Source organism: Molothrus aeneus, chromosome 5 (assembly GCF_037042795.1).
Source record: "Molothrus aeneus isolate 106 chromosome 5, BPBGC_Maene_1.0, whole genome shotgun sequence".
Lineage (NCBI taxonomy): Eukaryota > Metazoa > Chordata > Aves > Passeriformes > Icteridae > Molothrus > Molothrus aeneus.
In genome coordinates, this window is record NC_089650.1 from 19,508,572 (window position 1) to 19,530,102 (window position 21,531).

The window sequence follows — 21,531 nt, forward strand, 5'->3', positions numbered from 1 at the left end:
TCTTTATTAAAGCTGTACTGGTAGACTGTAAGCAGTGCACCCAATTTTCAAGAGAAACCTGCATTTCAAATTTTTGATAAAATTAATCAGACCTATTCTTGAAAAGGAACAACTTCCTGGGATTTCTTTAAATGCTGGCTAACCTTACTGTTTTGGATTTTAGGTAACCATTTTCATCAGCAATTAATTACTTCTCCCTTTGGGAGGAGGCGATCAGGCAATGGATTTCTACTATTAGACAGACATGGCTTTAGGGCACACGCAGATTCTTTCTCCATCTCACACAGAGAGAATCCAATCGATCTTGGACACTTTGGGGCAGCTGTGCACAAAAGGCAGGGTCAGCCAGCACACGTTTACAAAGGCTGATGCTTCAGGGATATACTGAAGGACACGCACGACGCGCACACTTCACTGGAGCAGCACAAAACAAGGCTCATCAGACCTACAGGCTTTGGCCTTGTCAGTATCAGCAGGTCCAGTTTTTCACCTCGGGTGAGTTCTGCTTATTGTCTTTCTTTTGAATGGCAGGAACTGCCAGCAAAGGAAACATTCACTGCTTGTTCATCTCCCTTGCAGCTCTAGTAGCAGAAGTGGGCAGCAGGAGAAATGAGGTCCTGCAACTTCTTTTAGCCAGTCTGACACCCAGCCAATGCCCAAGGCTCTAAGCAATCCCGTTGGGCGCAGGCAAATGATTCACGTTATGCAGGTGTTCTCCTGTGTGTGTGAAAAACCTCTTTTTTCCCCTTTGCAGTAAAACAGGAGAAATATCCCAGCTTCGCAAACCCTGAATCCAGGCCCCTCCTGCAGCAGCAGTTCCGGGCACTGACCACACGGCGGCGCTCCACCCTTAGGAATGGAGCCCGGCCGGGGGCGACCCTGCCCGGCCTCGGGCGACAGCGTGGGGACAGCGCGAGACACACGGCCCGACCCTGCACAGCCCCCGGGGACAGCGCTGGGACACACGGCCCGACCCTGCACAGCCCCCGGGGACAGCGCTGGGACACACGGCCCCGACCCTGCACAGCCCCCGGGGACAGCGCGGGACACACGGCCCCGCGGGACGCACGGAGCAGTCCTGCCGGGGCGTGGGGCGGATAGCGGGCTCGAGTTCTGCCTGTGTGACATTTAATTAACCAGCTCTCAGCTTTGGGGCTCAGGAGGGTTCTGCGGGGTGACCTCTTTGCTTGCGTTGCAGGGTCTTTCTTAGGACCGCAGCATCACAGAATCTGTCCAGATAAATTGTCACTGTCTCTAGGGATGGATATTCCACCACTTCTCTGGGCTGATGTAACACTGCTTACCCACCCTCACAGTGATTTTTATTCCTTTTTGTTGCACTGTAATTCCATCCTGCAACTCGCAACCCCTTCCTCTTGTCTTTAGCTGTGCAAAAATGCTCAGAAGAGTCTGGGTCCATTTTCTCTGTATCACCTGCAGCCACAGCCAGGTGCTGTCACACTGCCGAGCCCTAGCAAGCTCTCCGTGCAGAGATCGGGGTCTGGCCCATCAATTCTGGGGCTCCACCGATGTGAATCTCCTGTCAGTGGCCAGGGTCAGGATGTCAGTCTCTTTTCTTCAGAGAGCTCCCACCTGAAGGACTGCATTTCTCATTCAGCATTCCCTCATAAATAAATCACATCTTAGACCCAGGACTATAAAAAGATTATTAACAGCACACTCTTGCCCCTTGTAGTCCAGCATTGTGGGTGGCTTCAGTCAGTGTTTTCATGTATGCAGACAAGAGGCTGCATACTGCAAACACTAACCACCCTCTCAGCCAGCAGCAGAGGTCATCACCATGGCCAGCCCTCATTCCTAGTCACAGAGGAGTTTTCAGTTCAAAGAGCACAATGTTGGGGTTGGGGTTTTTTGATCTGTGTCAGTAATTCAGGTTTGGAAGCCTGGTAGTTGCTCAGACGCCAGGAGCAGCTGGAAAAGATGACACAAAATGCGACAAGGCAACCACATTTCTCTGGGAAATCAAAGCATTCTCCCAGTGGTGGTGCTGTCATGATGGAGGCAGAAAACCATTTGAACAGCCAACCACTGCCCCCACACACATGGCAGAGAAGAACGTGTGGAAGCGTGGCGATCCTGCAGCACACATGGCGGTGCAGTGGCTCTGCACACAGCTGTGCTGACTGGCTCCCATATCCGCTGGCGTCTGATGCTTCCTCAGGTCACTGCTGATCGTGACTGTGCCAAGCAATTTCACAGAATCAGCGAATCAATTAGGTTGGGGAAGACCTCTGAGATCATGGAGTCCAACCTGTGACCGAACTCCACCATGTCAACCACACCATGGCACTGAGTGCCGCATCCAGCCTTTCCTTAAACACCTCCAGGGACTGTGACTCCACCAGCTCCCTGGGCAGCCCATTCCCATGTCTACCACCCTTTCCGTGAAGAAATTCCTCCTGGTATCCCACCTAAACCTCCCTTGCTGCAGCTTGTGACTATGTGCTCTTGTTGCCTGGGACAAGAGGCCGACCCCCACGTGGCTACGGCCTCCTTTCAGGGGTTGCAGAGAGCGATCAGGGCACCCCTGAACCGCCATTTCCCCGGCCGAACCAGGCCCCGCTCCCCCGGTCCCCATGGCAACGCGGCGGGCGCGCGGGGGGCGGCGCTCGGGCGGGCGCTTCCGGGCGGTGACGTGGCCGGCAGGGGCTGACGGCGCCGCGCGGCCGCTTCCGGTGAGCCTGGGGGCCCCTGAGGGACGCCCCCCGGCGGCTGCCCCCGGACGGTCCCGCCGGGCAGGCTGGGGCCGGGGCTGGGGCCGGGGCTGGGGCTGAGGCGGGGGTGGGGGCTGCGCTCGCCCCCTGCCTGCTACCCTTGCCCTGCCCGCAGCCCCTGCCCGGCACTGCCCGCAGCCCCTGCCCGCTGCCCGCTGCCCCTGCCCGGCCCAGCTGAGCTGTGGGTGAAGCGCGGGTCCCTCAGGGTCGGGTGTGGTGGAGGCGCCCACCCTCACGGCGTCGCCGTGCCTTGGGTGCTGCCGAAGGGTGGGCGGAACCCAAACGTGCCAGCTAATTGCTGTCCGAAATTAAATGGAAACGAGGTTTGTGCGTGGGGAAATAATGAGGCTTTCGGTGGGAAGCTTGAGCACGGCCTGCCGAGGCAGGCGGGGAATGTCAGAAAGTGACGTGACTTGCTGTGAAGTCAAGAGCACGGAGATGTGTGATGGATGTCGGGGATAAAACTGAGTGTTTTAGCAGTCGCGGTGCAAGGTCGAGCGTGGAAAGAAGCAGCTGCGGGAAGGGACCACGTTTTGTTCTGTGCTTTGGAAACGCTGCACGTGTGTCAGTGTTGGGTTTGGAACATGCAGCATTCAAATTCGAGGGATCCATCCTCTCGCATGCAGAGCAGAGAACCAGGGACACTTGACTAATATTTCATCTTTTGATATAAGAGCAGAGACCACAATGTGGCATCCTGAAAAAGAAAAAGGAGATTGATAAGGGTGACAGGCTGGTTCTATGTTTTTTTCTATTGCAATCATTCTTTTATTTGGTTTATTCTGTTCTTTCTTCCTAGGGATTTTGGAATAAGCAGCTTCAGACAAACGGACTCCACTGAACCAAAACAATGTTTGCAGATTTGGACTATGATATTGAGGAAGATAAGCTGTGAGTATTTCATTTGTCTTTTCCTGGTGTTTCTTAAAATAGAAGTAGGCCTCGCAAGCAAGACCTAATGAGAGTTGATAAATTTACCTGTGTGTGACACTGTGTGCTGAGCATCAGCCTTCCTGTTCAGTGCTGATTTCTTGCTCCCTCTGGAGAGTGGGGATGAGGCATCGCTGTGCTGACAAGCAGAGAAGAATATTTGTGTTGCTCTGTAGTGACTGCCATGCATTTAACATAGAGCACTTGATTTGCATCACGTTTATGCTGTGCAAGTTGTCCTCTCACCCCAGCACTAAGTCCAGGTGAAACACTGAAGCATGATAGTGTTTCTTCAGTGCCTAGCCATAGATGAGGGTGTCTCTTCCACCTCTAATCCTTGCATGCAATCCCAAGAAAAAGATGGCACAGAAGGTCTCCCTGCTCGCCCATGCTGATAGACCTTGTGGCAGAGGTGAGGAGGTGAGGGAATGACTTCAGACGTGCAGTGCCCATGATGTTTTCCATTTGTACTGACTCAGATACCAGAGTTGTTTCATATGCAGGCAGCTCTGCCTACGTTCAGTTATTCCTTTCTCTTTGTAGGGGCATCCCCACTGTACCTGGTACAGTGACCCTGAAGAAGGACTCTCAGAACCTGATTGGGATCAGCATTGGAGGAGGAGCACAGTACTGCCCCTGCCTCTACATCGTCCAGGTGGGCACCTGGGGAGGAAAAATAAGCCATCTTTTTAAAACAGAGTTGGCCTGAGAGATGGGAAGTGTGGAAAGACAGCACTATGCTGTTTGTTTTTCTCAAAGTGGGAGATGACATCTCACTTTCCCGTGAAAAGATTTCCTTACTCTAGCACCTAGTAGGTGTGGAATAATTAAATTAAGACTGCTGGAATTATCGTTCTCCTTGGAGAGCATGTTAGAATTCACAGGGGAGCAGTGTGACACTCCCAACACCAGGAAATCCTGTGCTTGAGGAGGCACATCCTAGGCGCAAGAACTTCCTGAGAGAACAAGATGGTCAGCCCACCTCTTGGTTTGGAAAGGGGGAAAACTGCAGCTTCACCGTGGACAGAGCAGAAGTGGATTAAGAAGGAGGAGTGCGGCTGTTTGGTGTGTGCTCTTCAGCTCTGCCCTGCCCCTCTCCTGACTGCAGGTGCCTGTCTCTGCCCTAGGTGTTCGATAACACTCCAGCAGCCTTGGACGGCACCGTCGCAGCCGGGGATGAAATCACCGGGGTCAACGGGAAATCCGTCAAAGGGAAGACCAAAGTGGAGGTGGCCAAGATGATACAGATGGTAAAGGTGAGAGGTAGGAGGGGGCCACTGGAGCTTCTGGGTTGTAGTTGGCAGCTTATTGTCCTTGGGTAAAGGGAGCTGCTGCTGCTGCCTGCTTCCAGCACAGCAGTTTGGGGTTTGCTCTCTCTGCAGGGAGAAGTGACAATACACTACAACAAGCTTCAGGCTGACCCAAAGCAGGGCAAGTCTTTGGATATTGGTAAGACTGGTTTCTTTCTCCCTAGAGTGTTAAAATGATGCAGGAGGGTGAAAGATTGGTCCCAGCTAAAACCAAATCTGTTTCCTTTCTTGCTCTTAACTCAGTTGTTTTCAAATGGATGCTATCAAAGAGAGTTACAGGTTTAAAAAAAATCCTTCCCTGACATTTTGAAATAGGCTTGAAAGTTAAATCAAGACTTAATTGTAGTTGTGGGAGGCTTGTTTTTCTGTGCTGTGTTTAGTACAGATGATGAATCTCAACTGCATAATAATTTAATTAATCTATTTTTAATACATGTAAGTTAGGCTGACCTATTTTGAGATGTACACAGAAATGTGTCAATTGAAAGGCATTGGTGGGGATTTGTAACCATGGAGAACAGTGATGAAATACCTATCTACACTGAGTTTTGTACAAACATAAATTTTATGAGAGACAGGAGAGCCTTTATTGCTAAAACAAAGTGTCTGGTTTTGAACTAAGCCTACACAGCTATCTCCTTTATGTGATCTGCCTTTCTCACTTTCAGCAAAATGTATCCATTCTCTTTGCTCTCATTTATTTTCCTGGTGATTATGGTGCTAATAAATTGACAGAAATTCTGGAAAATTGTGAATAGTGAGATGGATTTCTGGGAAAACAGAAGTGTGATGAGAATATGGTATTTTCCAGAACACTGTGGCTTCAGCTGAGTTCTTGGGATCTGCAGGCAAGTCTGCCTGTAAATAAAGGTGACTGAGTCATCTGGTTCCAAGGAGGGCATAGATGTCTCTAGTAATTTGTAGGGTATGACAACCAAAGGCAGAAATTCCATTAAGAGGTGGCAAAAGGGTTTAATTAGGATTCAAAAGGTAAAAGTAAGGAAAGAGACAGCACTGAGCATTAAATCCAGATTGTCATTCAGCCTCATTACTTCAGCTGAAGTAATACAGCAGATAGCATAAGCAAAGTTTAGTTCCAAATATAAGTGCTTTGCTTATAGCAGAGTGATTGATTGGGACAATCTTCCAAAAGAATTGCTGGAGCTCTTATGATTGAAGTATTTAGGATGTGAGATCAGGGCAGATAGGCAAGTTAGAAAACGTGTTAGGCATGGCTGGACCAAAGTGCCCTGTTTTTGCAGTATTCTTTCTTCTTGCTGCCTCAATACTGAGTTAAGTGCAGTTTATCCAGTGCCTGGAAAACCAGTGGAATGTGCTGGTGAGCTTTTCTTGCCCATGGAAGTGACCCTGATGCTGGTTTGTCACTTTGTTTTGGCCTTTAGTATTGAAGAAGGTAAAGCACCGGCTGGTGGAGAACATGAGCTCGGGGACAGCAGATGCCCTGGGGTTAAGCCGAGCCATACTTTGCAATGGTGGGTATTGTCCAGGAGGACATTTTCCTAATGGAATGCTTACTCTCCTGTGTTTGCTTGCTTTTTATTGTTGTTTGCATGGTCCACACTCTTTTCTTCTGCTCTGCCTTGCTGTTGTGATTGTCTCTGCCCTTCCTGAGTGATACAGCCTGTCCCTGTGGCCACTTGAATGTTATCTCAGGTCAGATTAATTTAAAGCAGGGACCATCTTAGTGAATGCCAATAGATGATGACCCCACACTATAAAATAAGTTTGCAGTCATTTTAAACAGGACAGGCATTAAGGGGCGAGGGAAATTTGAACCAAATATATGAAACTGGTATTTTTCCACCAGTTTCTATATTTCATATCCACATGTTTAAGATCAGGTCCTAAACATGTCCTGAATGTGACTGTTATAATTCTTTATTCTGATTCTTGTTTCTATTTAGATGGACTAGTGAAGAGATTAGAGGAGCTGGAGAGGACTGCAGAGTTATACAAAGGTAAACTTGGTATTCCATCAGACAGCAGATGGGAGAGAAGGATACTTTCATTGTGTTTCAGTGAAGTGACTTAAATGTTTTTTCTGGCTTCCATCACAGGCTTGACAGAGCACACCAAGAGTCTTCTCAGGGCTTTCTTTGAGCTATCTCAGACACACAGAGGTAAAGAATCTTAGCAAAGGGAGCACAAATCTTTGACTTCCAGTTTCAGGAGTTTTTGTCAGTACTTAGATATGTGATTCTCTCACTCAAAAAAAAACAAAACAAGGGTTGCAGAAATGAGCTGTGAAGGGCTGCTCTCCTGTATTACCAGTCATAGTGCTAACACAGGCCCTGTCCTTCACATGAGACATTGGGGAAATGCCCTGCCAAACTCTGGTCTTCAGGAAATATGTAGCTTACCTTTACTATTTCCTACATGTAACATCATCCCCCAGCTAATTGTAAGGTTATGGGAGAGACTTCTAATACTGGAGACAAGATTTTTTTCAGGGTTCACCTCTTTATTCATCTGTCTGTATTTATTCTGCTCATGCAGCATTTGGAGATGTTTTCTCTGTCATTGGTGTACGGGAACCACAACCAGCTGCCAGTGAAGCCTTTGTGAAATTTGCTGATGCCCATCGCAACATTGAGAAGTTTGGGATTCACCTTCTGAAAACAATTAAGCCGGTAACAAATTTAACCATAGGAGTAAAGGGTTTGGAGGAGAGGGGAATCTAGAAAGGCAGAAACTGTCTTTAAAGGTGTGGTCTTAAAAGTTCATATATTAAGGGAAGAAGGATCCTTGTCTGCTTTCCTTCAGGGAATTCTCTTCATAATGAAAAGAACCTGAGAGGTAACATAATGAATATATCAACCTTGTCCCTGTGATTTCTGCATATGGGTATATTCCTCTCCTTCTCTTTTGGGAATGAAGGAGTTGTCTCACTGACCAGTGTAGTACCTGATATTGGTACCCATAACTGCATTGTGTCACTAAAAGAGTTCAGACAAGCAACCCAGGAACAATGTAAGAATTTCAGTCATTATATAAGAGTGAGAGTCTCCAGGGGATCTCTGCACTTAGTTTAGCAATTTAGAGAGAATTTAAGTGTTGATTTGGGCACCACTTTCAGTGCTGGGCCATAAAACTTTGAAACAGGGAGAGCTGTTTCCAGAACCAGCTGAAAATAAAATGAGTCAAAAGCAGATGAATCCATGCTATAAGCGAGGCAAGCATTTCTAGCACTGGAACCACTTGCTAGTGACAGTAGAGGAAGCTCTAACCATTCTGAGCCATGGTAAAACATTTTCTTTCAAATGTGCTGGAGTTCAAAGAAGAGTTTTGAGGCATCCTCATGGCCTGTGCTGTGGAAAAGGTTGCACTTGAATTGTAGTCATGTTTTTTAGTCTTAATTCAGCAAGAGGGTGTTTCTGTTGCAGATGCTCACTGACTTGAATACCTATCTGAATAAAGCCATTCCTGACACAAGGCTGACTATCAAAAAATACCTGGATGTCAAGTTTGAATATTTGGTGAGCTGCTTTTTTTTTTTTTTCCTAAGTGTTGGTCAAAATTAAGTTTCCTAGAATCATCCTGAAAGTCACATCTAGCCTCTATGATCACATATCCATCCTTGCATAATCCATGAGAGAATGCCGGTTTTTTTCTAGTTCTTTGTTTACTGACAGATTACTCAGATTCAGATACTTGCTTTTAACTTAACACTTCTCACTGGTAAGAAGGATCTTACAGTACCCATATGACTTATTTCCTACATGATCAGAATTATTTCCTGATTTATTTCTAAAGAGTTTCTCTGCAACTTAGACTCTTGAACTCCTCTAAAGAGCTCCCCCTTACATATTTTTCAGGTAATTTTGGACACTCTTTCTTTAGCCAAAGTAAACAACTGTCAAGTCATATTTGCTCTAATTTAGATCTTGCCTTTTTTACCTCCTTCATTCCATTCAGCCTTCATTTTCTACCCAAAAAGGGTAAGATTGCTCAGTTCTCCTGTTCTCTAATTGTAGGAATCTATTTCCTTTTGCCTGTTGAGAGTAGTACTTGGAGCTGCAGCCCTAAGGCAAGGGAATATGGTAGAATCTCTTCCTACATCAATCCTCCCTCCAATTAATATTTTTGTTTTCCTTCTTATTTATTCCCATCTCATACTTCTCTTGTACTGTCTTTTCCCAAAGAGTAGATGAACACAGGATTTTTTCCCACTGTGCTTTCTTCAGAGTCTGTCCACTGAAGAAAGGCTTGGAATGGTGCAACCTCATGGGTATGGGTGATGATAAAGTTGTTTCTAATTTTTAATAGTTCCTTCTTGTTTTGCTTTTTTTTTTTTTTTTATCTTTAATTCTGCAAAGTCTTACTGCCTGAAAGTCAAAGAGATGGATGATGAAGAGTACAGCTGCATTGTGAGTATCAGTACAATTGCAAAAGCATTCCTGTGCCTGTCAGCACCCAAACAAGTGAATGCATCCTAAGGAATTACATACATTTATTCTTAATGTATTAGAAATAGGGGATCCTTAAAAGCTACCTGGGGAGCACTGCAGCTTGTTTGCTCAGTGGTTGCCTTTCTCAGTGTTTAAGTACTGTTAGGTTATGTAAGGAGGATTAAGGTGTTATCTTCACAGATTCCATTTGTGTGTAGTGTACAGCTTATCATTAAGACTTGTTTCTTAGAAATGGAGATTTAGCTTCTCTGTAGCAAAATGCATGTGAAGCTGCATTTATAAGTGAAGGAAATTGATTAAAGGATATCTGTTAACAATAGGGGGTTTATAGTTTAGAGTTTTAGGACTTTAATCCTTAACAGCTCTGTTTAAAATAGCTAAAGGTATCCCATAAATTCCAGTTTCCCTGCATAAGAGTAACATCTTTTTTTATCCTCGGTATCAACCTCAGAGCAGACATTTGATTTCTTGGAATGTCTAATTCCCAAGTGCCAAGCAGGAATCAAACTCCTAACACAATCTTTCATTATACATTTCCTTCTAAATGGGAAGGAAAGAATCCCAGTCTTGCCCAGCAGAGCAGCACCTTTGGGTTTGGCACACGCAGGGTGTGTTAGGGAGCCGTAGTCTGTAGCACAGATTTTTCTGTATGTTGTGTTCACAGGTGCAAGGGAAGGATGCTTCATTGCTGACAGAGCTAACCCCTTTCCAGACTTTTGCAGGACAATGTATAGGTCCCTCCCTGTTGGTTTCCAGTATTTTGTCTGGATGGTTGTAGATACCAGAGGGTTCCCTTTGTAGATATGTAATTCATTATGCAATCCATACAGGGAAAACCTTACAGAGGAGGGCAGAATTTTTGTGTGCTTGATATAAACTTGTTCTTAATGCCTGTCTTGCTAGTCCAGGTAAGAAGCCATGTCACCTCTCCCTGCTGGGCTGAAAGGTGCCTGTCCTTTTGTATTTGCTTAGTAGTGATGCTTTACCATGGTTGGTGTGTTTGGCCTTCAAAGTGGCCCCACTGACTGCCAGTTTTTGACACGGCTCAGTGTTCCTCCTGCTTCCTGACAGCAGTTCCCATGTGCCTGAGAGGTCCGTAATAACCCAAGGCCATTGTGAGTCCACTCTGGTAGGCAGACTGTGTGCAAGCACTGCTGTGGGAGTCTCTAGCATGGTGCTGTGTTTTTGGCAGGCTCTGGGTGAGCCTCTCTACCGGGTCAGCACTGGGAACTACGAGTACCGCCTCATCCTGCGCTGCCGTCAGGAGGCTCGCACGCGCTTTGCCAAGATGAGGAAGGACGTGCTGGAGAAAATAGAGCTCCTGGACCAGAAACATGGTGAGTGCCACTGCTGAGTTCAGCAGACATGACTTTGGCCTCTCTGTTCCTCCTCTGTCTCAGCTCAGAAGACAGCTCAGTTCTTCTTTGCTGAAGAGCTCCTTTGTGGCTGTACCCGAGACATCAGCTCTGAGGGGCAAAATGTGTAGGTGATGGTATCTAAGACTGGTAAGGGAAGCTTGATCACAGCCTTCACACTGTTCGGAAAGGAAATTTTTACACTTTTTCCCCCCAACATGTCTCCACTGCAGTGCAGGACATTGTGTTCCAGCTCCAGCGTTTTGTCTCCACGATGTCCAAGTACTACGACGACTGCTACGCCGTGCTCCGGGACGCAGATGTCTTTCCTATCGAGGTGGACCTCGCCCGCACCACTCTCAGCTATGGGCAGAAGGATACCTACACAGATGGGGCGGAGGAAGAAGGCGAAAGCGAGAGAGAGGGTAGCGGGAGGGAGGATGCAAATGGAGAGAAGCTCATTGATGATGCCTGAGTGTGTCAGCATGGCCAGAGGGAGGACTCTGCAGACTTATGAAAACATGTATTTCACGTGGCCATTCATCCTCCACCATTTCTCTGTGTGTCCAGCCTGGGATTCCTTCTCTGCTCTGGGTGGGGTAGCTGGTTGGATTGGGACCAGCCTCTGCTTTCGTCTCTTTTCTTTTGCCTGTTTGCCTGGATAATTCTTTTTGCCCCTGGAGACTTCTGGTACCCAACCTGGGTACTGCAGTGTGGGGAGGAAAAGCCACTCCTACACCCCCATGTGCCCCTGTGCAGGCAGGACTCTGCTGAGCACGGGGGCAGCACCACTCCTCTCTGGCACATGGAAGCCAGTTAAGGGTTTGGAGGTGATTACAGATGGTGAGGGCAGCCCCCTTCCATCCTCCCCTTGTGCTATGGGGAAGTGTTGGCATCACTGCTTGCTGTCTTCAAGCTCCTTCTGAGGATCCACCTTAGGACTGTGATGGAAATACCCTATCTTTAAAATAGAAAGGAGACACAAGCCCTTGTGGAGACAGGAAGAGGCTTTGGGTTTTTTTAGTATAAAGAATGACTAGTGTGCTCTCCTCTCTGCACAGCTATTTTGTGCTGCCTCTGGGCCAGCCAGCAGCAGTAGCTATCCTCCCATTCCCTAGCACAAGGGAAGGGGGGGAAGGAAAGCTGAGGTGAGAGTGCTTCTTTCCTCCTTCCTTTTCTCTTCCCCTCCCTCCATCCTTGTGGGCCAATCCCAGATGCAGATGGCACTTCATCTGTTAATGGGCTGCACAACTGCCAGGAGTGGTGGTGTTCTTGGGCCAGGGGTTTTGACTTCTCTGTTGTTACATTCTAGTAGTCATGGGAGAAGTTATTTAAGTGCATTAATTTATGATCAAGATTTTTCTTTTTTTTAGATTTGTGTTTCTCTTTGATTGTTTTTGCAGCTTCTACATCTCTGTGGGTGGCTGGAAAAAAACCATCCATGGTCAAGCTGCTCTGGAGAATTTAAACAGACTGGTGTAGTGACTATTGTCTGTAATAAAGAAATATGTGACATTTAATTTCATGTCCTTCATGCCTTTCTATGAAGGGTTTTTTTTGCTTATCTTCCATTGGTTTTAATTTTAAGGTATAATCTTGGGAAGATGGGTGTCACGTACTAGCCATTTTTGTCTTGTACTGGTGCATAATCTCTATAGCAACCTGTGGTGGTCAGTGCAGTGCAGATTTCCAGAGGAAGAGAGTTCTAAATGCTGTAGCAAGGCCAGTCCTCCAGGAACACCAGCTGCTCTGCATTTTAGCTTCCCAGGGGAGCACCAGCCTTCTAAAGGCCCCCAGGTGCCTTAGTCCCGCCAAGGTGGCATCCCTGTCCCTCTCCAGGCCAGCTTCTCCACACAGCTCAGCTGTTGCATCACAAGCTTCAGCTGATGCTTAAGTCCCTGATCCTCTTTCAGAGTTGTTTGTTGGGCCAAAACACGAAGCAGTTGGGGGGGAACTGAAAATGCTTCAGGGGAGTCTGCCTAAAAGCCATTGAAACCAAGTGTAAAGCAGCATAGCTGGGTTTTTTAGGAAGAGGTCTGGGAATCTTGCAGCACTGTCTGTAGTGAGACCTCGTACCCTGAGGGCTTTTATTTGCTTTTGTGAAAATAATTTAAGAGTGGGAGGCTTAGTGGGAAATGTTGGCTTGTGACAAGGAAACAGAGGGGACCTTGTTCTAGTGACTGGCCTGGCTGACAAGAGCAGTTGTTTTCATGCTGTGGACCTTGGACCTCTGGGAAGCTGTGAGCTCCTTGGAGGGCATACTAGTGAATAAGGGAAACCCAGCCTGGGGTTACTGGGGAAAGAACTGCAGAGCAGCTTGGTTGAGCAGAAACAGCGATCTTTCCTTGTTGGAAAGGGAAAACAAGCTTTGAGAGCACTGGGTGAATGCCTGCAGGGCCCCAGCACCCTTGCTGCTGCTCTTATTCTCCCAGAGCTTTGCATCTGGGGTTTGGTATGGGGTTTAGTCTTGTTTGGGATATTTCTAAGTGAGTTTGAGTAGGAAAAAGCCCAAAGTCACCACTGTGAATAGCTCAGTATGAGATCTAACAGTGGTGTTAGCTATGGTGGGACAGAGTACAGCCTCGTGGGGTTTACCTTCTCTCCTCCAATCTCCAGTTCTTCTGTCTTCTTAAACTGATATTCTTCAACAGCTTTATTTTGCTCATCATTTGCTGCTGTTTTTTGTTTGGGAGCACCTAGAATGAAACCCTTTCCTTTATGTCCCCACTCCCCTGCCTTGTTTAAATGGCTTTATGGATCCTGCCAACTACCCGTTAATTTGTAGTCAGTCTGGTCTGGAATGAAACATAACTTTTCGTGGCCCAACAAGCTGCCTTCCCTGTAGCCCTCTGCTTAGTTTTTGATCCCCTGTTATAGTCACAGGTTCCCCCAGGGTCTCTGAGGTGAAGCAGTTCAGGAAACCGGAAGAAAGAGCTTTGGCCAGGGGTGTTTATAAAAGATCCAGTCCTAAAGCAGATTAGAAGTGCTTTAAGCATGCCAGGGAAGGTTGTCCTCTCTGAATCTAGAAATCCACTACTGCAGCAGGGGGTGAGGGGGTCATGCCTGCTTTACCACGTGCTCCAACACCCTCGTTAGCAGCACTCGGGGACTGGGGCTTGTCCTTCTGCCTTACCTTTGATTCCTTTATGTAAGGAGGTTTTCTCTATTTAAGAGGAAAACACAGGCACGTCTGGTGCCATTCCTGCTCAGTGGATAATCGCTTGGGACACGGTTATTTACCTGCCTTGAAACCCCCGCCCCCACAGGGGCCAAGTTGTTCCCTTCACATGTCAACGGGGCTCACTTGAGCCTAGATAAAGCTGGCTTGGTGCTATTCCTGTCAGCGGGGCTCCGTGCTGCAGCTGCACACCTAATGGCATTAGCCTTTCTTAGGTGTCTTCTTCTTGTACCTCAGCAGCAGCCTCTGAGGCAGCGCTTCCCTACTTGGGGAAGCAGCATCAGGTGTCGCTGCCCCAGCTTTACCGTCCACAAAAGATGTGCCAGGCAGAGGTGCTTGGAGCTGGTGGTCTCCTGGTTCGGCAGTGCCTGAGGGAGGTGTTGCAGAGAGCCTGGTGTCTACCCCCACGCTGGTGCCCCTGGACCTCCTAAACGTGCTGCCAGTGAGACTGACACTGTCCAGACAGGGAAGTGGGGTGAAGGAAACACTGACACCAGAACAGAGCATACCAGATCTGATTACAAAGAGTCTCTAATTGTTTATGTTCGGTGTCGTGACAATGCAGAAGGAAAAGGAGAGTCCTTGGCAGCCTCTTCAGAAGACTTTCTCCGGGGCTGGTTTGAAAGTGAGGAAAGAAGATTATTATTTTTTCTTTTTGGTGTTTGGGCTGCTCTGAGCCTGTGTTGTACCAGCATGGGTGCAGGATGCAAGCAGACGTATCACTGGGTAGGTTGTGGACATATGTACATAGGGACCTGCTATTCTTGTACCTCTCCCTCTTATTTCTTACATCTGCCTTTGTCCCAGCTTTCTGCTCCCCGCATCCCACCTACCCTCCCATGCTGAGGTGCTTGCACACAAGGCCAGTTTTATACATCCCTGTTCTCTGCCCTGGCTAGAAACTGTCCCTCTCCACCATCTGGTCAGCGTTGCAGCCGTCCCGTGCCAGCACCTCCCCGTCCCCTGCGGGACAGCCGCCTCCCTCCCCTCGCTGCTCCTCTGCCACATGGTTGGCCTCCTCGCTGGCCACCACCACGGCGCTGTCGGTGCTGTGGGCCGGCTGGTGGTTGTCGCTGCTGTGCTCCTCGGCTTCCTGCACGTCGGACTCCGCTTCCTCGGTGTCGCTCCCCGCTCCCGCAGTGGGGTTGTTCTCGGGGGGAGGCTCCTTCTTCCCTCGGTTCAGGCAGCAGTAGCTGGCCACACCCAGGAAGAGGGCGGAGAGCACGACCTCTGAGCCCGCCAGGTAGAAGATCACCTCATAGTTCTTGAGAGCATCGACCAGGCGGCCTGATGGTTGGAGAAGACGTGAGATGGTTGGAGAAGATATGAGATGGTTAAATTCAGCCTACGCACTCCTGCATGGACAGCCCAGTGCAGGGGGGCAGCATCTGCATGTGGCTGAGGACCCATTCCTCAAGGGAGCAGCAAGAAGCCTGAATATCTAAAAATCACCCTGGGAAACAGCCACACTGTACTTCCAGGGAAAGTACGGTAACAGTGCATGGTTGGTGTTTTCCCTTGTTTGGACAAGCTTAAAAAATTGTGAGTCTTTCATGGTGGGCCATCTTTTCTACTTGCCAAAGTGGGAAAAGCCTCTCATGATTTGGATTGGCCAGTCTCAGAAAAGAAAGTTTGAGAGGCATTGCTATTTCTTAAGCTATTATGTCAGGAAAACATTCTGTAGGGAAGAACAAATTTTTTCTCATTGCTATTTCTTAAGCTATTATGTCAGGAAAACATTCTGAAGGGAAGAACAAATTTCTCTTTGGCAGACAAATCCCTCTGGTTGGCCCACACCTGATGATTTCTGTGCCAGAGATATTCTCAATATATTTTCTGTATCCACTGGGGCTAGCAATGGAGGAAGAGGTCCCAGTCCTTGGGGAACACAAACAGCTGCCTTGCTGCTGTCAGGATGCAGCCGTGGAACTGTGCTCTCCATCCCGGTCTCGCCTGCTTCCGAATGCACATGTGACCCCAGTCGCTGCTGTGCTACAGAAACCAGCCCCAGGACACGCTGAGGTGCCTCCCGGAGCAGTCATGGGAGGCACGTGGTGCATTCCTGGGCAGGTGAATGTGGCCCTGTTCAGCCAAGCCGGATGGCGAGCAAGGAGCCCCAGCGCGCGTGCGTGTGCGTGTGTGAGTGCAGCTTATCCTGTGCCAAACGCCCTCGGCCCCACAGAGCGGGAAGCAGCTCAGGAGGATTACACCAAACAAAGCCACTTTGTTCACCCCCCTTCTCCCAGCTGAGCGCTGTTCTCCCCGAGTCCGAGCCATCAGGATTGTCAGAGCGCTCGGGCTTCCTGTGCCAGGGGGGTCCTACAGCCCCCAACACGACCTGGCTGCCCCCAGCACGGTTCTTCAGTGACCCTGCACTGTCTGCGTGCCACTGTACGTGCTCACAGCACCAAGGCATAGCTGAGCTGAGGCAGGAGGGCTGAGGGATTCCCGTGTTAGCACCCTACTGGTGGGCCTTGCTCCTTGGGGCAAGGTGCTGTTAAATCCTTCTCTTCCCCAATGATCTCTCTGCAGCTGCCTCCAAAACACATATTTCTTGACCCTCCCTGGCTTGGGACTGCCAACTGCCCCACAGCTTATAAAGTGAAACATGAATTATTGTTAGCATATAAGAGGGTCCTCTCTTGGCTGCCAAATTTTACTTGAGAACTGGTTGGAGTTGCTGAGGGCAGGTTTTACTCATAACCAGTGGTTTGTGTTGAGGAAGAGACTATTCACACAAAGGTCTTCAATGATGGGCTTTAGCCTGTGTGTTACAGCTGAAGGAAGGGAGTGCAAGAAACAACAGAGTGGTTCCTGCCTGGGGATTTTCCATAGTCTTGTCCCTGACTCTTCCTTGCAAATCAGGAAACTGCACTTTGTTTGGAAATGAGCCTTGGGCATGATTTGGCTTTCTCACATGTGATCAGACACTTAACATTAATCTACACCAACCTCCATTCAACAGCCTGTTTTTATGGGCTGTTTGTGGGGCCTGGACCTTACCAGGGGCTGTGACCTAGACTAGACTGGCTGAAAAGCTGTGAGTGTCTTAATCCTCTTAGAAAAATTACCAGCAAATGCCTCAGGGGACTGTGCAAACTGTTTTGACTTGACTGACAGCAAAACACCTGTGCCTTGGAATTGGGATCCGAACAAATTGAGGTCACTTTTCACAGTGCCAATCAAAAGGCCATGGACACCAAGGAGCATTTGAGAGACACTTGCTTTGTCCTAATGAAGACTCTCAAAGGTTTGTCTGCAGCATGTGCCTGACCCTATCCTTAACATGATTCTATGCAACATTCGTAGTGAAGGCTGAGATCAGCTCTCAGCTTCTAGAGCAAACTTAAAGTTGAGAAATAGGGTCTTTCTTCAAGTGGGGTGTCCGTGCCCAGTACCTGCAATTCAGTGGAGCAGTGGCAGCCAAAAGAGGCACCTGCAGCAAGACACCTACCTGCAGAGGGTGGGCCGATGAGCACGGCAAAAGCCTCGATGAGCAGGACCAGCCCGATGGCGCTGGAGAACTTCTGGGAGCCGACGATGGCCATCAGCACCTCGAACTGCAGTGCCCCCACCATGCCGTAGGAGATGCCAAAGAAGACGCAGAAGATGACCAGCCCTGTGTAGTTGCTGGCCCTGGCACTGCAGATGTCTGTCAAGCCGTTGAAGAGCATGGAGAAGCTGAACAGATAGGCCACGTGAGGGCGGACCCACTTCAGCCCTGCCACCATGCCACAGGCTGGGCGGGCAAAGATATCTATGAAGCCGATGATGGAGAGCAAGAACGCGGCCTCGGTGTCCGGGACGCCTGTGTCCTTGGCATAGTTGACCAGCAGTATGGGGGGCACAAAGAGACCCAGGACCAGGATGAACTTTGAAATCGTGTAAATGATAAACCCTCGGTTGGAGAAGATACTAAAATCCAGAAGCTTCTTTCCTTTCTTGGGCTTCTTCTTGGCTTTCTTGCCTTTCTTGGTTCCATCAGTGGTGCTGATTCCCTCCTCTGACTTCCCTCCTATGGGCAGCATCTCCTTGGCTTCATATTTGTCCTGAGCCTTCCCCATCTTCCTCTTCATGCCCATATCCAGGGGTCTCATGACTGCTCCACAAGTGCAGCAGTTAAGCAGAAGGCCCCCCATGATAAGGAACCCTCCTCGCCAGCCAAACTTCTCCAGCAGCACTTGCCCCAGAGGAGAGAGGGAGGAGAGGAAGACAGGGCTCCCAGCAGCAGCCAGTCCATTGGCCAGAGGCCGGCGCTTGTCAAAGTAGGTGCCCAGCATGATCAGTGAGGGCTGGAAGTTCAGTGCCATACCCAGCCCTACATGGAAGTGAGAGCCAGAAGTGCAAAAACATGAGATGTGTTTTGCAACAAGCTGAAAACTCCCCTTAGACTATCCTAGTCCAGAAGTCCCATGATGGGATGAATGTACTCCTCACAAGCCTCTGTGTCTTCATGTTGGTGGATAGCCCCTGCAGGGGATGGGCTAAACCAGCCTGTCCATCTCAAGTGGGTTTGAATCAGGTAATTGTGCTCACACTTAGGCAGGACCTGAGCCTTACACAGGAATTCTGCCTCTTTCCCCTGCCACTCTGTACTGATGCTGCCTACCACAGTCACTGTGATCACTGAGCACCACCTAGGTTTCTTCTGTCTCTCAGCCACAGGCCCCTGCTGTTTAGATCCAGCAGATGCATCCCTCACAGGTGCAACATTCAGGACTAGGTGCTTCCCATAGCATGTGCAAATAGGCTGGGGAGACCTGATACTAGACATGGCAGTGCTAAAGGGAAATACGACATGGTTTTGGCTCTCCCCAGGTAAGCCTGTGTTGCCCTCCAAATCTCAGGGCTCTTACCTGTCAGCACACCAGCTGTCAGATAAAGCTCGATGATGTTGGTGGTGAAAGATGCCAGGATCATCCCAGCAGAAGCTAGCAGCCCGCCAATGAGCATCACGGGCCGGCAGCCAAACTGGTTCACCATGATGCTGCATACTGGTCCTAGGAGGAAGCAGAGGAGACAGAGGAGGTGACCAGGAGGGGACAGGACAGCTGGGAAGGGGCAGGCAGCCCAAGCAGGGCTCTCAGGGAGGATGAAGCTGTAATGATGGAGCTCACTACTTGGCTGCTTAGGTACACATCTGTTGGGCCTGGCCAAGGGAGAGGGGCTGGTGGTGTGGAGGCTTCTGTTCTGCCCTGCCTTTTCCCTGGCGCTTGGTGTGATAGGAACAGCACTTCAGCAGTGGGAGCAAACCCTGTATCAGTTGTCTGGGATGTAGGTGTGGTGACCCCTGAGGTCTCCTGGGGCAGAGGAAACAGGGATATGAGATGCAGCACACTTCCAGAAGAGAAGTGGGAGGACAATTGTATTCTGCATCGTGGTTCATGACCAGGCCAGCGAGCATGAGAGAGTCCATGGGGACATGGTCTGGGCCCATGGCAGAGTGGGAGAGGTGTGAGCTGAGGAGGGGGAAGTGTGTCCAAGCATCACCTGTCCCATAGAGCATGGCCAGCATGATGGAAGAGATCCAGGCTGTGTCACTGTAGCCCACGTGGAAATCTTTCATGAGCTCCTTGAAGTAGACACTGACGGCTTTGGGGAAGGCATAGGAGAAGCCAGTGATCACAAAGCAGCCAAGGAGCACGATCCAGCCCCAGCCACCATCCGGGGGCTTCACAGGAGCCGGGAGCTGCCCTTCTTCTGGGTCAGGTCTCCCCATCTTCTAACCTAGGAATGGAAAGGCAGGCTGGGAGGAAGTAGCGCAACACAGAGAGAGAAAGTCTGCTGGCACTGCAAGAAGAGAAGAGCAGAGCAGAGGAGCAAACATTTACTACAAGATTTCTCTCCATGCCCACCATCTCCAGGCTCTGAGAGGCTCATCAGGGGCCACATCTGCTCTTTGTACCCTGATCCTGCCAGGTGAGGTGACATTGCTTTGGGGTGTGAGGTCATGCCTCAGCTGGGCAGAGGTGGGAAGCTCCCCCTGAGACTGGGGCAGCCCAGAGCTCCATAACCCCTGGCCAAACATATACAAGCATTGTCACAGCTCCCAGCTGAGCCTGGAGTGCTGCAGCATCCATCTGATGCAGCATCAGGATCTGCAGCACCCCCCTTGCTTCATATCCAGCCTTGCCTACAGATGGGGCGAGACAAAGACCAGCAATGTGAACCCTTTTTGCTTCCTAAAATCTGCCTTTGAGCCTCTCCCATGCTGGTCTGCTCCAGTGGGGAGTCCTCCAGGACCTGCCCTGCCACAGAAACCTCCAGCAGTGAAGCAAGGAGATCCATTAAGCCCTCTGTTCTTCTCTCTGGAAGGCCCCAGTGCATGGCACTCTCCTTCTCCCTCCCCTCCCCACCCTCAGGGGCCAGATTTCCGAAATAGGTGAAGGGGGAGAGCACAAAAACCCGGTGGTTATTTGCATGCCAGAGAGATTAGGGCTCTGTATGTACACAGAAGGGCCGGAACAAAGCCTAAGTGGGGAGAAGGAGGGAATTAAAGGGGATGTCTTGTGAGTTGTTCTCAGGGCTCTTAAGCTGCCCAGGAATTTTGCTCCAGCTGACTGCTGTGGGTATGTTTTTCTTTTCTCCCTTAGGTACCAGGTTTCTGCCCCTTCCAGCACCATTGGCCACAGTTTCTTTGTCAGCCAGGATTATTTCCACACCTGCATGCAAAGCCATCACTGGACTTATGCTACAGATGCTCCCAAGTAGATTAGACAGGCATTCTGCATGCCTGAGCTGGGCTTTTTTGGTCTGGTTTGTCTCCTATCACTGTCTGGTGGCAGCACACTCCTGGCAAGGGTCCTCTCTCCTGCCCAGCTCTCCTGGCTGAAGGGCTGCAAGATGGCATCAGCGTCCTCATCCCTTGGCACCAGCAATTGTGGGAAATGCCAGGAGTCACAAATGGACTAGAGAGTGCTGAGGGGACAGGGACTGTCTTATGGATGTGACACACATAGCTACAACCCAGGATCTCTGGATCTGGGTGCATTTCTCAAGGAAGTCCCTGTTCTTGGTGTCCTCCATGCAAAGGGGGTGAGTTGAGCTGATTCCTATAGTTGCTGTTGCTCTGGATGTCAGAGAAGTGCAAATCCTTTAGACAAAAGTGTGGATGGCACGAGCTGGGGCAGACCCCAGGCAGAGGGCCCTTACTTGGCAAGAGTGGTCTTACTCCACAGCCACCCCCAGCTGTAGCCCTCCTTCCCCTCTCCAGGGGAAAAACAGAGTGCAGCACTCAGGTACCTGCCTCCACCATGGGTCCCTGCAGCAGAGTTCCCCAAACTTTCAGGATGCTGTGAGCCATGAAAAAAGGGAGCTGAATCTGGCTCTGAGCATGGACTGGGGCAACTCTTCTGGATGGCTGTTTCCTAGCAGCTCTTGGGTTGATCCACTGGGGCCAGCACAGGCTGCTCTAATCTCTCCCTCCCAGCCCAGATCTCAGGGGCTCAGGGCAAGAGACAGAGAGGCAATGAACTGAAAGCAGGGGGCTATGAAGATATTTTTAAGGCAAGGAATCCCTACAAGGACAAGAAGAATAATGATACCAGCTAGCCATAACTAGCTCCAGCTATCCATACCTCCCCCATCTCGCCC

General features: G+C 49.4%; 2 protein-coding genes across 4 annotated transcripts; one reads left to right on the forward strand and one right to left on the reverse strand.

Annotated features, from left to right (window-relative positions):
• The first annotated feature begins 2,637 nt into the window (after nt 1-2,637).
• PICK1 (protein interacting with PRKCA 1) lies at nt 2,638-12,280 on the forward strand. Of its 3 annotated transcripts, none has more exons than XM_066549863.1 (13): nt 2,638-2,696; nt 3,535-3,626; nt 4,209-4,320; nt 4,793-4,921; nt 5,048-5,114; nt 6,379-6,468; nt 6,901-6,954; nt 7,054-7,116; nt 7,493-7,626; nt 8,380-8,472; nt 9,313-9,363; nt 10,598-10,742; nt 10,994-12,280. In XM_066549863.1, the coding sequence occupies exons 2-13, from the start codon at nt 3,586-3,588 to the stop codon at nt 11,233-11,235; spliced, it is 1,221 nt and encodes a 406-aa protein (XP_066405960.1). In that variant the 5' UTR covers nt 2,638-2,696; nt 3,535-3,585; the 3' UTR covers nt 11,236-12,280. The 3 variants fall into 3 exon arrangements, with proteins under 3 accessions (XP_066405960.1, XP_066405959.1, XP_066405961.1); XM_066549862.1 differs by lacking the exon at nt 2,638-2,696 and adding an exon at nt 2,841-3,058; XM_066549864.1 differs by lacking the exon at nt 2,638-2,696 and adding an exon at nt 3,198-3,299.
• A 2,553-nt stretch (nt 12,281-14,833) lies between these two features.
• SLC16A8 (solute carrier family 16 member 8) lies at nt 14,834-19,657 on the reverse strand. Its single transcript, XM_066550297.1, has 4 exons — nt 19,429-19,657; nt 18,795-18,938; nt 17,393-18,256; nt 14,834-15,225 (listed from the first exon to the last, which is right to left on the reverse strand). Exons 1-4 carry the CDS (start codon nt 19,655-19,657, stop codon nt 14,834-14,836), a joined length of 1,629 nt encoding a protein of 542 aa, XP_066406394.1.
• Between the last annotated feature and the right edge of the window lie 1,874 nt (nt 19,658-21,531).

Bases quoted from the DNA above. Each gene is read 5' to 3' on its own strand.
- PICK1 (XM_066549863.1), top strand. From the start codon at position 3,586: ATGTTTGCAGATTTGGACTATGATATTGAGGAAGATAAGCT. The intron at 3,627-4,208 runs GTGAGTATTTCA...TTCTCTTTGTAG, and splicing joins GATATTGAGGAAGATAAGCT to GGGCATCCCCACTGTACCTG. The intron at 5,115-6,378 runs GTAAGACTGGTT...TTTGGCCTTTAG, and splicing joins GGGCAAGTCTTTGGATATTG to TATTGAAGAAGGTAAAGCAC.
- SLC16A8 (XM_066550297.1), bottom strand. From the start codon at position 19,657: ATGGGGAGACCTGACCCAGAAGAAGGGCAGCTCCCGGCTCCTGTGAAG. The intron at 18,939-19,428 runs GTGATGCTTGGA...GCTTCCTCCTAG, and splicing joins GGCCATGCTCTATGGGACAG to GACCAGTATGCAGCATCATG. The intron at 18,257-18,794 runs GTAAGAGCCCTG...ACTTCCATGTAG, and splicing joins GACAGCTGGTGTGCTGACAG to GGCTGGGTATGGCACTGAAC.